This window comes from Sciurus vulgaris (assembly GCF_902686455.1).
Source record: "Sciurus vulgaris genome assembly, chromosome: 3".
NCBI classification, from domain to species: domain Eukaryota; kingdom Metazoa; phylum Chordata; class Mammalia; order Rodentia; family Sciuridae; genus Sciurus; species Sciurus vulgaris.
The window spans coordinates 56867411-56883874 of NC_136463.1; the positions used below are offsets into that span (position 1 = coordinate 56867411).

The window sequence follows — 16464 nt, forward strand, 5'->3', positions numbered from 1 at the left end:
AGCAAAATAGCAAAAACTAAACAAAAACATGGAAGAACAATGGGAAAAGTAGGAGATTCTATTGGACAGGAGAAAACTCAATAGTTCAATCTGAATGTCTGAATTTAAAATTAAATTATCTATTTGAGTCCTAAAACAAAACAACCAAGTTTTCCAGTCATATTCTGAAACTCTCCTTAGCAACCTGTGGATGAACATTCCCAGGACTCAAAAAATTGCACAAAATTTGACTGAGAGATTGGTCAGTTTTTGTTCATGAAATCATCATGAGGGAATTAAGCCAAGGCACCAGTTGTTCCATTATTCCCTAGACTGTTGGTGGTCAAACTAGGAATGAGGATGTGTGTGTATGAGAATCAAATAGATTTGACTTTCGTTTTCTGTTTATAGTTATCTTTTCTACTTTATATTCCTATTGGTTTACAATGTGTCTCTGGTATCTTTCTTTGGAAGCCCTTACATGGCTTCCTGCAGGTGTTGTCACAGTATGAATTTCACAGAAATCTATCTCCTGTTTTGAAGTATTTCCCTGATATCACACAGCTGTATTGTTCAGTTAAGAAAATGTTCATTTGTAATTTTCCCAGGGGTTTGAGGAAATACATGAGTATCATAGTCATTGATTCAGGATCACATGCAATGAGTGTAACTTCACAGAATCATAAGGCTTTTCCTCAACAATTCTGTCCTATGAAAAGCATGCTGCCAAACAATCCTTTAGACATGTTGAATGTTAACACAATTTGGGATTTAGTGATGTGACACAACACTCTCATTTTAAGTTGAAAAGCAGTGAAACATGTAGCCTCTCTATGGCATGTAGGCCTTACATGTAGTAAATTATGCATCTGGCACATAACCCCACAGCATCACTACTTCCAGATCCCTCATTAGCCCCTCCAGTCTAAAAGAGTATTAAGTCTGGTATTCTCAATTTCTTCTTTAAAAACAGTCCATTCATTTATTAAAAGTTAAAATTTCTAACTATAACATGTTGGACATTTCAGCACCTAGCTAAAAATTGATACTACTCTCATCTAAGCCAAGAATCATAATTTTTGTTTATTATAGTCTCTGCATAAATACAAATCCCTCACCTACATAAAAGCAAGGGATGTGCCAGGATGTGATTTTTCTTTCCTTTAAAGAATTGTTAAACAATTCTACAGCTACGAAATTGCTACAATGTCACTTTAGTGATCAAGTTAAATAACTATGGTTTTCCAAAAGCTTACATAACATCATTATTAAACAAGTGGAAATTTTTAATAATGGAGAAGCGGTAGAGAAAAATAGGCTTGTATTTTCATTCAATATCTTAAAATATGAATTTTTAAAATATTTTTCCATGTTGATAGATCTTTATTCATTTATTTATATGTGGGGCTGAGAATCGAACCCAGTGCTTCACACATGCTAGGCAAGTGCTCTACCACTGAGCCACAACCCCAGCCCCAAATATGACATTTTTATAGGACAAGATGTAAAAGCAGCTTTTTCTCAAGAATCTTTGGTGATTGTAATCTGCCTTTTGATTAGTGGACTGTGCCATGTTATACCTGGGGGAGGTGGGAAACATGGCCCTGCCCCTTTCTATTGTTTCCCCTCTTTGTATCCCTCTGGTAGTTCTATGTACCCAGTGTTTAATTAGCACTGAGCTACTTTCATATTCTGTATAAGCCAGAAGCAAACGTTTTCCATACTGGATCCTCTATCTTCAAGTGCTTCTCTGCTCATCTCATCCCTGTGAACATCAAGGTGCAGTCATCACAAACATTCCAGCTGCTGTGGCATTTGGTTAAAACCTTGATTTGAATGTTTTTCAGATAATTATACAATTAACTCTCTATATATTTTTCCTGCAAGATTGTGATCTCCAAGAACAATGTCAATGATAGAATATAGCAAAAAAAAAAAATCCTAGTGTATTATAGGGGCTCAAAAATATGACTTGAAAAAATAATAAACAAATAAATATGTAAATGGAACTAAATGAATGAATAGAAAAAATAAATTCTCTTATTAATCATAAATAATCAACATATTGCAAAACTGTGGGCCCATGCCTGCTCATAGCTTATGTAGTATATTGATAAGCAGCAGGCAAATCTATGCAAATTAAGGAAAATAATCATTGGCAATACTTTCTAATTAATGCTCTAAAACCATGAAGTATAAGTTTTGCATTTCAGTGATGAAAGCCTTTATGGTGAAATTTCATTTAAGTCTAGAAACCAGAGGTCAAGTACCTCAGCATTTCATTTAAATTTTACTTTTCAAGGTGGAAGAGTCACTGTTTGAAACATAAAAGAAAAACTTGTTTAAACTATTAATTTACTAATTTAGACTATCAATTAAGGATATCATAATCTAGGTATATGTAATGATTATTCCTTCAAATCTATTGGATATTTTATATTTCTCTTAATTCTTCAACTTTCAGCAACATTTAATCCTGCTAACCTATTACCTTAACCACCCTTAAAACACAGTCTTTGTTTTCCTGTATTCTCTAGATTCATTTATTCCTTTGGCATTTTCTGTCTCACTTGTACACCCAGTACCATTAATATGGCTATTAAATGCTACAGTTACTCAAACTTCAGTTTTATGACCTCTTCTACTTTCATTTTGCTTTCATTCCATAGTGTATCTTATCTGTTCCCTAGATTTGATTACCACCCATGTGACAAAGTATTTCAAGCCCGAGTCTGCAGTTTTAACTCTTGTTTCAGAATCACCTAACTTCTAAATTAACATTTCATATTTATCTTCCTTTAGAATTATTAATTAAGGAGCAAAAACTATTACCTGACCAATAACCAAGAGTAAGTTACAAACACCACTGGAATACCGAAGTTTAGAAAGATTCATGAAATTGTTAAAATAAGCATTGACAATGGAAGGATTTAGGAATAAAAATAAAAAGCATTTAAATTCTTCAGATAAGAAGAATAATTAGTATATAAAAATTTATTGACTAATTTGATGTTATGATTTAGATATGAGGTGTCCTCCAAAAGCTCCTATGTGAGAAAATACTAGAATATTTAGAGGTGAAATGATTAGGTTATGAGAGCCTTAATCTAATCAGTGCATTAGTCTACTGACAGGGATTAACTGGGTGATAACATTGGCAGGTAGGATGCGGTTGGAGGAACTCAGTCACAGGAGGCGTGTCTTTGGGGTATACATTGTGACCTTGGTCTGCTTCCTTGTTGTCATGTCCTGAGCTGCTTTCCTCTGCGAGGCCTTTCTGCCTTGATGTTCTGCTTCACCCAGAGCAATGGAGCTGGCCTTCTGTGAACAGAGACCTCTGAAACCATGAGTGTCAAATAAACTTTTCCCCCTTTACATTATTCCTATCAGGTATTTTGGTCACACACAGCAATGAAAGAGCTGACTGAAATAATTGAATTTATTGCAATAATGAAATAATTGTCATAATAATCTACACAAAATCTACACCATATTTAATGGAAACACGTCAAAAATATTGTTCTTAAAAACTGAGAATTGAAAAAAAATGCCCCTTCTCACTCTTTCTATTTATACCAGAAATTTTTGCCAATGCAATGAGATAAGAAAGAGGTAACATAAGTATAAGAATCAGTTCTTTTATTTGCAGAAGATTTGATTGTCTATAAAAACAATTTCTTTCTAAGGTGTTTATGAATAAATTGTATCTATTTGTTTGTTTTTTTGTTCTCAGAGTTTTGGTAGTACTGTGATACAATAAGAAACATGTATTTGTCTTGTCCTCCAGTACCTTGTTCAGAACTCCTAAAACTCAGAATCTCTGAATTGACATTATGTACTAATGAGATGATTGATGGGTCAGAGTTCCTTAACAGCCTCAGGATAGGAGATGGTTTCCAGGGAAACGAATTCTGTAATTAGATGTTTGAATTATCCAACCTGACCCCTAATCTCTTGAGAGGAGCAGGGGCTAAAAATTGAGCTGATCATCAGTATCTATTGATTTAATCAATCATGCCTATATAAAGAGGACTTCATAAAGGCTCCAAAGAAGCATCAGGTTTTCTGGTTACAGGGAGGTGTCTGGAGAAGGTGTGGAAGAACTGCAGCCCTTCCCCTATTCCTTCTGTACCTCACCCTATGCATCTCTTCCTTATGGCTGTTCCAAATTGTATTCTTTTTAATACACAGGTAATAATAAGGAAAGTACTTTACTGAATTCTATGTGCTGTTGTAGCAAATGATTGAACTAGAGAAGGGGTCAAGAGAAATTCTGAATTATAGCCAGTTGATAAAAATTACAGATAACAACCTGGATTTGCATTTGGTGTTGAAATTTGGGATGGTATCATGAATTAAGTCTTTAATCTATGAGATCTGATGTGGCCTCCGAGTACATAGTGTCAGAATTGAGTTGAACTGACAGAATCAGAGAAATGGGTATTTGGTGTGTGTATGGGGGTGGGGAAGACCCACATATTTGGTCAGTAGAAGTATTAGAAGTAGAAGTGAGAATATACAAGAAGAACAAACAACCGTTATTTTCTATGCAACTGTGTGAGAATTTTATGGAAAATTTTATTGCAAAACCAAAATATTTAAATGGTGTTTACACCCCATATTACTGATAAGAATCAGTATAATAGAAATACTGTCTCTATTCTACATCTAAAATATCAATGTATCTCCATTAAAATATTGTGAGAAGTTCTCCATAAAGATGGTGTATTAAAAATTAATATTGACAAATCTAGGACAAAGAATAGCTGAAAGACTTTGTATAAGAGCAAAGTGGTAGATTTGGCCATAGTAGCTTTGGTTTGCATATATGGGGTCCCCCAACACCTCATGTATGAGGCAAGGCAAGAAAGTTTAGAGGTGAAATAATTGGATTACGAGAGCCTTAACCTAAGCAGTGCATTAATCCACTGAAATGGATTAACTGGGCAGTAACTATAGGCAGGTAGGTTTTTACTGGAGGAGGCAGGACCCTGGGGGAGTGTCTCTCAGAGATATGTTTTGTCCCTGGTGAGGGGAACTTTATCTCTCTGCTTTCTGATTGCCATGTCTTGAGATGCTTTCCTCCTCCACACCATTCTATCTGATGTTCTGCCTCACCTTGGGGACCAGAACTGTGGATTCTGCTGTCTATTAGTTTTTAAGAGTTATCACAAAACTATGGGAATGTTAAAAGTACAGAAGAGCAAATCCAGAATCAGATCTCATAATAATTATAGACATGATAGATTATGGAGGCACAAATAAGAGATTATAAGATTTTAATGCTTTGGGAATGGATCAATCTTAAGGAAAATTGAGAAACCTGGATACCTACTTCATAGTATAGACAAACATATCCAATGTGAGATAATTGAAAATCCTTATAACTTTTAAAATTAAAATGAAGGGGATAAATTTTTTCATGACATTCATTTAGAGAAGGATTTCTTGAACTAGACACACACAGCATAAACCATGAAGAGAAGAGTCATAAACCTGAATACTTTCAAACTGAAAACTTTCACATGATACTTCATTAAAAAGGATAAAATTTATGTACAAACAAAGCATTTTTGGCAAATATAATAACTAACAATAACAACATTAAAATAAAATCTAGAGTTAACTAATTGTCCCCTGAGCTACTAAGGAAATGACAGCCAAATCACAAAAGACCAATGGATAGATATAACAGAACTGAAGGAAGAGGAATTCAAATGACAATGAAACATGAGAAAGTTCCTTACACCTAACTAATACAAATAAACTGATAACATTTTTAGCATTGATTTCTAGAATGGTTTTTAAAATTTAATACTATGAGTACTCTTAAGAATGTCAAGGAATAAAAACATTTAAATTAATTATTTGAGGGAAAAATTAGGCTTATGTGGTGTTATGGTTTGGATATGAGGTGTCCCCCAAAAGCTCACATGTGAGACAATACAAGAAGGTTCAGAGGAGAAACGATTGGGTTGTAAGAGTCTTAACCCAATCGGTGATTTAATTCTCTGATAGGAATTAACTGAGTGATAAATGAAATGGTAGGGTGTGACTGGAGGAGATTGGAATTGAGGCATGGTTTTGAGGTGTATATTTTGTATCTGGAGAGTGGAGACTCTCTGCTTCATGATGATGTGAGCTGCTTCCCTCTACCACACTCTTCCACCATAATGTTCTGCCTTATCTGCCCCAAGGAATGGAGCCAGCCTTTTATGGACTAAGACCTCTGAAACTGTGAGCCCTCAAATAAACCTTTCCTCTGTAATTGTGCTGCTCAGATCATTTAGTTACAGAAGTAAAAGAAGCTGACTAAAACATGTGATAATGCTGAAAATAGGCATAGTCTCTAACAAACACCAAAAAACTCATTCCTCAGAGAAATTCAAACCTGCTCAAATGTAAAAAGTGACATGTCCAAGAATGTTTACTGTTCTTTATAGTAATGGAAAATAAAAAGCAAGCAATATGTCCATTGACAGGAGAATGAGCAAATAAATTGTGGTCTACTTGTAGAATGGAAAGCTTTATATTAGTTAAATGATTGAACTATAATTTGGGGACTGACTCTGTTATGGAGCACCAATATCCACAGGTTTCTTGACATTTCTCATCTCCCATGCAATTCTGACATGTTCCAAGAAATAAAAAGTGAAATGTTACAGGTAACTTCTTGGCCAAGATGTTAAATACCTAATGCACTGCCCCTTCTTTTCTGTTCCTTTGTTTTCCACTTCTATAGGAAACACAGCTAAGATAGTGGAGCCGTGTGATAGAAGAAACTCAGATCCATAGGTCACCACATGCAGAAGAGCTACTTAATATTTCATATGAGTAAAAATCTTTGAATCTCAGATACAGATGAAATAAAAACTCTAATTTTTATTACATTGCAACTTGTGTTTACATGATGTGATATATCTTTTAAAAAATGATTTTTTTGTACTGGAGATTGAACCCAGGAGCACTTAACCACTGAGCCACATCCCCAGCTCTTTTCATTTTTTATTTTGAGATGGGACCTCACAAAGTTGCTGAGGCTGGCCTTGAACGTGCAATCCTCTTGCCTCAGTCTCCCGAGTCATTGGTTTTATAGACGTGTGTTACCACACCTGGTTACGGTATGCTACATCTTTGGAAATTACTCCACAAGTCAGTTTGAACCATGTGATAGTTGATGATATTCATTTATTTATTCATTTGCCTGAGAATTATAACTATGCTGATATAAAATAGAATTCATTTAAAATAGTTGACATTAAAGAAAACAAGACAGGATCAGACAATGGCTTACAGTTGGCTATGCAGTCTGGAAAACAGGCAGGTAAAGACAGGGAGGCACGGGAACTCATTTGTAGAGAGATGTAATTAATGATTAAAGAAATTAAAATAAGACTTTCCATCAATCCAAAATCAAGAAAAGAATAATTAATATTAAATAATAATAAAAATATTTCACAGTGTTGAGGAGATACATATAGTCATTGCTGATGATGGCGTCACTAGTGAAAAGTTTGCCTGATGAACTCTTCCACAGCTCTCAGGAGTTAAAGAAATGGTCACCTATTTGACTCTGGCTTTTCTCTCTGGGATCTAAGGAAATTTTCACAGAAAAAAATAGTTCTAAGTTGCCACACCTTTAATAGTTTGATCAACATTACAATAAGGATCAATTAACTTGTGGCAAGTCTACCTCATGGAACATTGTCATTATTCTGTGAATGCCATCTAGGTAAATTTTTTTTAGGTTAAGGTCTGTGGCTAATAATGAAAAGAATAATAAATGCTCTATATTAGTTAGGGTTACTGCTTAGCATTACCACTATTGCTGTCCAGGTGTTCTCTCCCCAAACTGAATGTTCACTATCAAGGTGCAATTCCATAATTTTACATCCTCAAACATAAAGGGATCTTCAGATGTCATTGGTTCCCACTTTTCAATTTGAAAATGAGGAAACAGACCCAGAGGAAAGAAGTGACTTGCCCAGAGTCTATCCAAAAGTCAGGACTTGTATATCTCACTCAGGTCAAGACTTCTCTGACATTCCTGGGAGATCAACAGGGCTGGGCACCCCAAAGACAGTGAATAATTGTTGCCAAGTGAATGGTCAAGCTGGAGAAGTTCATCCCATTAGAGGGAATAGTCAGCTCCACAAGCATTACAAGGCAGACAGGCAAATGAAGGGCATGGGACAGAGACAGGGAGAGTGAGCTTGGGAGAAATTGGTCCAGCCTTGGAAATTGAGTGTACTTCACTAGATCCAGGAGGATGCTCTGCTGAGGTCAGTGAGGAAGTCAGGACAGTCAGGAGGCTTTGAAATGAAGAGAAAAAATTATCTTTTTCTGAAACAAGCTGGATAGGACAGAGATCCTGGCATCTCCAATCTGGCCATGGAGTGAAGGCAGTACCTCACAAGTTTATGAAGAGCAGCAGCTCCACTTGGGATATGAGCCTCAGCTGCCCTAATCTCAGTCCTGCTATCCTGGGGTGACTACCAGTACCTGTGGCTCCTCTTACTCTCCCTTGACTTCTGGGGCTGGGGCTCAGAGAAGGACTGCTGGGGCCACAGTGGGAAGTGGACACCCAAGTCCCAGTTCTGCACAATGCTCTTCTCATATGGGGATTAGGAGGAGGAGTCAAATGCTGATGTTGCAACATTAGGCCTTATGATCAAAGTTCTGCATGGAGAAAGCCAGGGAGAAGAGGAGTGGGTCTCCTGGCCATTGGTCTTTAACCAGTCCTCTCAGGTCATTTCCCTGAGTAGGAAGCTGAGGAGTGACTGCAATATCCTCTGAGCCTGGTGGGTCAACCCAGCCAGCCACCATGCTGAGGACTATCTCAGTTTCAGGATCCCAGATACATTCATTCCTACTCTCCCACTCAGTCTCTTTAGCAGGGTAGGCAAGGGGAAGCCAGACTGTTTGAGGGCTGAGGGGTCTTTATGGGGCCAAGGATTTCAGAGGCTGCTGTAGCTCTCCATGGAGTTTTCTGGTTAATTAATTAGTGGGTGACTCCCTCTGCTCTGGCCTTCATGTCACCCATCCCACCTTTGACTGTGGAGCCAAGTCTTCTTCTCCAGGTTACACCTGCCATAATTCTCCCTCTTAAACCCCTGGGTCTATGCAGTGGTGACCAGAGCCTGGTCACACCCACAGGTGAGTTCACAGGCAGAAAACTTGTTGGCAGGGAATAGAATAATCAGTGGAGAAAGGCAAGGTAGGTAGGTCAAGTGCCTGAGGGAGGGAGATAAATACTTACCTGCCCACGTGAGGCAGACAGCACAGGAAAGTGACTGAATCACAGGTGGGATCCAGAACCTGGAATTGCAATTCTGACTCATCCCCTGATTGCTGAATGACTTCAGGTACAGTGTTCTCCTGGTGTTGCTTCCCCTGCTTCTGATATGGTGTTGGGTGAGATGATATCAGAGAATCATTACCAGTTGCCTGATATCAAGACGGTAAGATGAACTCCTTGACAATGTCCTGCTCATCTCTGAATGCCTTCCCTGCCTGCTGCTCCACTACCTGCCTGACATGGAGTAGACATAACAGGTAAGATTGCTAAATAGATTGTTGAAGAGAAATGAGTAAGATGTTGGCAAAGAAAATTAGAGGAAGGGAGGAGATGTTTGGAATGAAAAAACTCATCTCAGGTTAAAACTGCCATCAAAGAGAAAGCAATTTTGCACCCCATTGAGAGAAGAATCTGGATTGTCCAGGAAGAAACTGGATTCATGGATTGGATAGAGGCCCCCCAGGACTGAGAGTGCAGGGTCCAGGTACTGTTCTCCCTGTGTACCATTACCCACTACTCCTCTATTAAAGCAGACAGACCTGAGCAGGGGAGTGAGGGGGAGGGAGCAGTGAGCAGGCATCTATGTGTGAACTTGTATGGAGTCCCACTGTGTCTGGGAGAACCCACTGAGGTCTCTATGTCTCTGTCATTTGTGTATGGGGTCTGTGTGTAAGTCTTCATGTGTAAGTGGCATGTGTGCTATGTTTTCTGTAGTTCATGGATTGTGTGTGTTTCTGTGTGTGTTAGTGACTATGACTCTGTGTGTGCTCCATGTGGTGATCCTGTCCTAGTGAGTGTGAGTGCATGCCTGGCATGCCCATGTGTCTGGATGTGTCAAGATATGCCTGTGTCTTTATGTAGGTGTGTGCCCTGTGTACTTCTGTGTCTTGGTATATCTGAGTGACGTCTGCAGTAGGGCTTAGGGCAGCAACTTGTGTGGAAGACAAGGTACTGTTCCTACATCTGATATAGCCCTGCTTCATTTTTCTATTTTAGGTGAGTTCTTCCTACCTATTTCAAATCAGTACCTACTATATCTGGGCCTTAGGAAAGGACCCTGCATCAATAGTAGCAATTCAGTACCAAGGAAAGCCAGTCAAGTGCCAGACATTGCAGAGAAAGCTAACATAAATCCAGTGAACCTTATCTCCCTAACATTGAAAGTGGTTAGGAGGTGGAGGGTTGACATTTACGAAGCACCTACTGTTTCCTGTGTTGTGCTTTAACCATTATACTATGAGGAGGGTATAATGATCCATTGTTGGAGGAAAAAATGTAGCTCAAAGATATTAAGTAAATTCCCTAAAGCTTCCCTTATTGTTTCCTTCATACATGCTATTCCTTTTTTCTAAAATCAACTTCCACTCTTGTCTGTCCAGTGAATTCCTTTGAACTGGCCCTGCTCAAATGCCACCTCTTCTCCGGAGCCTACTCTGTCAAAAGAGTTTGGGCAAAGCCCTGTCTAGCCCAAGGGTCAGATGGGAAAAGATAACTAATTATATGTCCTCAGAAGCCTCATTATGTAGTGGGGAAGATGAGCATCACAGCAGAAGTCACTTTAGTGTCAGCAAAGGAGGATTAAGTTCCAAATGAGAATTACAAGAGATAGAGGAGAGAGGCAGTTATGGGGGCTACAGATATGGGGCTTCTTGGAGGAAGTGGAACCGGGGTTGGATATTGGGATAGGGTAGAAAAAGCATTCCAGGTGGGATGGAGAGAGCAGGGGTGGGGCATGTGAGAGAGGTGTAAGAGACAGTAAAAAGGCCAGCCTGGCTGAGGTCAGGGGAAGTGGAAGCCTATGGAAATGGGGGGAAGACTAAAGAGAATGCTAGGAGCCATGTTGGAAAACTGTGGACACCAGGCTGAGCAGTCTGCTCTATCCACCAGGCAGCATGGATACTGGCTGGGCGGTAAGCTACTTGGGAAGAGCATGACTCAGGAATTCCCAGGGCCCTTGCAATTTTGTCTGTCTGCCTCTCTCTACATAGTACTGTTGTTGCAGCCCACAGGAAAGACACTGAAGTCTCTGAACCGAGACGGATGATCATGCATCTGCCTCCAAGCCTGGGAACCTCTGGCCAGGAGAGAGACCAGCCTACATACTCTGCCGAAGCAGTTGAGGTCTGGCATGCTGCCCTTCAAGTGAAAGAACCCAACATTTCTGTGCTATCTTCTTACTTTGTGTCCTTTCTTCCTCTCCACCCCATCTCCATCAACTCTGCATTAAGTATTAAAGAGGAGGAAGCCACATTTTAGCTCCAAGTCACACATGCAAAACATAAAAAAAAATCTTCCTTTGCTTTCACATTCTCTTTCCCCAACCTGCCCTACCCTTCCCATTCACACATGACTTTCTACTCATTCTTCCAAACTTATTTGAGTCTCACCTCTTCTTTGGAATCTTCCCCGTATCAGCCAGAAGAGGAAATCACCCTCACTTTGTTCATACAGTTAGTGCAGTGTTTATTACATTGTGCATAGCTGGAGGTCAAGGACAATGGCTGCCTTACCTCTGCAGCCCCAGAGCCCACAACGCCTTCCCCCAGCAAGCACTCAATAATCAGGCATGAATGGTAAGCTTGAGCCATCTTATTGCCCTAGGGAACTCCACACAGACCAACCCCAGCTTGAGCACTGCCCAATTTCTCTTAAGAAAACATTGGTCTGGCCGTCGGACGGGCAGGAAGGGGCGGCCGCTCGGGCAGGATGGCGGCTGCGGCAGCGGCGGTGGGCGCGGGCGCCGGCGCTGGGGGCCAGGGTGCTGCGGGCAGTGGCTGCGGGGCGCGCGAGGGTGCGCGGGTGGCAGCGCTGTGCCTGCTGTGGTACGCTCTGAGCGCGGGCGGCAACGTGGTCAACAAGGTGATTCTGAGCGCCTTCCCGTTCCCGGTGACCGTGTCGCTGTGCCACATCCTGGCGCTGTGCGCGGGACTCCCGCCGCTCCTCCGCGCCAGGCGTGTGCCCCCCGCACCGCCTGTCTCCCCGGGCCAGGCCCGCATCCATCCGCCGGCCCGCTGCTGCCGCCACGCTTCTACCCCCGCTACGTGCTGCCGCTCGCCTTTGGCAAGTACTTTGCGTCTGTGTCAGCGCACGTCAGCATCTGGAAGGTGCCCGTGTCCTACGCGCACACTGTCAAGGCCACCATGCCCATCTGGGTAGTCCTCCTGTCCCGGATCATCATGAAGGAGAAGCAGAGCACCAAGGTCATCCCCATCATCAGCGGCGTCCTGCTGGCCACTGTCACTGAATTGTCATTTGACATGTGGGGACTCGTCAGTGCCCTTGCTGCCACACTGTGCTTCTCGCTTCAGAACATATTCTCCAAAAAGGTATTGAGAGATTCACGGATCCACCATCTCCGCCTGCTGAACATCCTGGGCTGCCATGCTGTCTTCTTTATGATCCCTACATGGGTCCTGGTGGACCTCTCAGCTTTCCTGGTCAGCAGTGACTTGACCTATGTCTCCCAGTGGCCCTGGACACTCCTGCTCCTGGCTGCGAGTGGCTTCTGTAACTTTGCCCAGAATGTTATTGCCTTCAGCATCCTCAACCTCATCAGCCCCCCAAGCTACTCCGTGGCCAACGCCACAAAGAGAATCATGGTCATCACAGTGTCCCTGATCATGCTGCGCAACCCGGTCACCAGCACCAATGTACTGGGCATGATGACAGCCATCCTGGGGGTCTTCCTGTACAATAAGACCAAGTATGATGCAAACCAGCAAGCCAGGAGGCACCCGCTCCCGGTCTCCACGGCGGACCTGAGCAGCAAGGAGCGCCACCGGAGCCCACTGGAGAAGCCCAACGGCATCCTCTTCCCCCAGTATAGAGACTATCAGTATGGCCGCAACAACATCCTGACAGATCACTTTCAGTACAGCCGGCAGAGCCACCCAAACGCGTGCACTTTGAACCGCTATGACGTATAGAGTGCAGAGGCTGGGGCGGGACATCCTGCGACCCCTGCCCCTGCGCCCCCGGCAGCATCGCGACTTCTGACAAGCAGTGAATGTACCACCCTGCTGAGAGAACGGTGTGCGGCTTACCATCAGGAGACCCTGGGGTTTCTGGCCCCCAAGTGGGCAGCCGGGGACATGACTACAGCACGGACGGTGGTGGGCTCTGGGCAGAGGGAAAACCGAATGGAGACCGGTGATGCTCCTTCTTCCTGGAGTCTGTCATCACGGGGCCGTGACCCTACGGAGCTCTTGGCCAGATTTCACCTTTCCATGTGGAGTTCTTCCTCAAGCAGTGTGTTTCACACTTCTTGCTCAGCTTTCCAAGGGGACATCCCTGACCAGAGAAGGGAGCTCGCTGTGGACACAGACCTGGGAGCAAGCATGAGCTGATGTCCTGGGGGATGGAGGAGAGGATCGTAGGTAGTGCTTGAGGATGACAGGCTAGCTGCTTTAATTTTACTGCTTGGACACGCAGAGGACCAACTTGGGCATCGTGCAGGCAAGTGGCCTGGAAGAGTTACTCCAGACACCCCAGCAACCAGGATGGACCAGCACCCCAGTCAGCCCCCAGGCTGTTGGCAGTTACAGGCAAGCACCGTGGAGTGAGCGCCTCGCAGGTGGCACTGAACTCCTGGGCTTGAGTCTTTGACTGCAGATTGGAGTCAGAGTCCACCCAAATCCAGGGGAAGGGAAATGGCGTCTCCATCGTCCACCTTTCTCTTCCCTTGCCAGAGCAGGGCACGTCCCCTCTCCAGGCAGCACACAGGATCTTTAGGAATCATGTGTCTCAAGCTGTGTTTCTGTGGTACTTGTTGTCTTTTTGTACGAGTCTTGGCCGCTTCAGTGATGACTTGGAAGGCTGTTTGGTGGGGAAATCTTGATTTCATGAGGATCTTGCATTTTTCTAAGGAATATTTTATAGTCGTGTGTTTTTATGCCACGGTCCCCATTAGGGGACACAGCAAGACTGGCTTATGGATCGGAATTCATCATTTCTAAATGTTTAAAAAGAAGAAAAGTTCCTAATGGTGATGCCTATCTGACTAGTTTGGTAATAAGCAAGAAGCAGCGAAGTGTTCTGAAGCTTTTCTCTTGATGACCACAATCACTGAAAATGGACGGAATCCAGAATATTATCTCAATATTTTGTGTGACAACACCATCAGTGGTTTGCGTCCATGATCTGCTTTTGTGTTGTGTGTACGTTAGGATGAACCATCTCCTAGATAAGGGGAGAAGGGGGAGCACCAAGCTAGGGTTTTGTTTGCCAAATCAGATTCTTTGGTTAATAATGCATTTGGGAGCTGGGCACAGTGGCACGTACCTATGGTCCCAGCTACTAGGGAAGCTGAAGCAGGAAGATCCCCTAAACCCAGAAGTTGAAGGCCATCCTGGGCAACAAGGTGAGACCCTGCTTCAAAAAAGCTTTTAAAAGTTTGGGTTTGGGCAGAATCATATCAGGAAAATTATAGGACCCCAGGATGGCAAGGTCCCCATTGTGGCCTTAGTCTTTTTTGGCATCACAAAGGGGCCGTGCCCTCACAGAGGGACCACTGACTTGGCTTCTGGGGTCTTTTTGATGATACCTGCCCTTCTTTCTTCAGCACTGTTCCCAAACTCCAGCTACATTTGGGGACAGTGGGTCACAGATAGGACACCAATTCGCCCTTTATCTCCTGTTGAATGCAGTGTTTCCCCATTCAGAGAGGAAGTAACACTGCTTCTGCTTGACTCCTGGTTGTGTTGGGTTTTATTTTGTGTTTTGCTGTTGATAATTGGAATTTTGTATTGAAGAGGTTCAGTTTTGTCTGCTTATGAATGGGCCTTCCTCCTTGTCTAAGTTTACTCATCAGCGGCCTCAGGAGAATCCCTGTTTGTCCGTCTGTGGTTCACTTGCTTAATACATATCTTGATCCCAGGTTTTAAGACTTGCTAGGTAAAATAGGAAGAAACAGTCCTGATGGTGTTGCTTCTGAACAGTCCTGCCGAGTGCCTTCACCAGAAGCTGTGGAGCCTGCGGATGAACTGTTCTCACTGGTGAATGCAGTTCTGCACTGCAAAGGTGTTATGGTAGTTGTTTACGATTATAGTTAAGTGATTCCTCAAACATATCATTGAACTCCAAAATGAATTATGCCTCTATTTGGATTTAATGAAATTTCTAATGTTACTGAAATTTGCATATTAACTTGTTTTCCTTTTCCAAAGCAAGATCTGCTGGTGAGAGGAAATGACTGTCTGGTTTTATTATGGTTTATAAATTAATAAATGGGATATTTAATTCTGTAAAAAAAAAAAAGAAAAGAAAAGAAAACATTGACAAAGCAAAGGTGAATGAAAAAGGACCTGGAAATTAGGTCCTGTGAGAAAGAATCTAAAGCTCCAATGATCTTCGGATTGAAGAATACATCTGTAGACCTAGAACAGATTCCTTTGATTGCTATATGAAAACAAACAAACAAACAAAAACCTCCAAAACACAGAGGGAGCAGAGTTGGCACGTGTTGTCCCTAGAGGCCAAAACTGATGCCATTTGTTGCAGAAAAGCAGGTTTTAGTTGAGATTAAGAAGAATAACTAAATAACTGTAGCCCTCCAGGACTGGACTGAACCACCTCAAGAAGCCATAGAAAAAAACCAGTGGATTTATATATGGGGAAAAGAGAACCAAGATCTATCAGCATCCATTCTGTGCTACTCCTTATACATATATTACCTCACTTTATCTTGATATCAGCCATGTAAAGCAGAAATCATCATTTTATAGGTGAATCATCATTTTATATAGGACCATCATTTTATAGATGAGATGACTAAAGAGTAAATGTTTACACAGCCGTTGGGATGAAAGCCCACTTGGCTGTGACTTCACAGATAATGCTTCTTCTGCCACATCAGGCAGCTGCCTAAGGAGATGTTGGGAAGTGAAGGTCAGGAGCTCTGTAAAGAAGAATAGTGCACTGAAAAATAAATGGATGATTTTGAGGGGTGCCCAGGTTTAGCTTTTCCATACTCCTCTTCTATGATGGGTCAAGGAGTGGGGTTTGCAGGAACTAAGGAGGTGATTTCTCTGAAACAGATAATGGGTGACAATGGCAGAGAAGCAGAAAAATGAAAGCAGGATACATCTGGGGCTTATCCTGGAAGTTGACAGGTCAGGTATGGCTATTGAACTTTCCCTTCACCCTCTCTTCTGCACCCTTCCTTCATTTCTGGATAAATTTTTGTATAC

General features: G+C 42.1%; 1 protein-coding gene and 1 pseudogene across 2 annotated transcripts in view; one reads left to right on the plus strand and one right to left on the minus strand.

Annotated features, from left to right (window-relative positions):
• The window catches only part of LOC306655724 (olfactory receptor 1E5-like), a 517137-nt pseudogene that overhangs the window by 353269 nt on the left and 147404 nt on the right, over positions 1 to 16464 (minus strand). The window lies entirely within an intron of this gene.
• Positions 11983 to 15187, plus strand: LOC306656223 (solute carrier family 35 member E1-like). The gene is given in 2 exon segments (XM_079131206.1): positions 11983 to 12256; positions 12259 to 15187. Coding segments are annotated over 2 exon segments (1218 nt in total). The 5' UTR covers position 11983; the 3' UTR covers positions 13204 to 15187.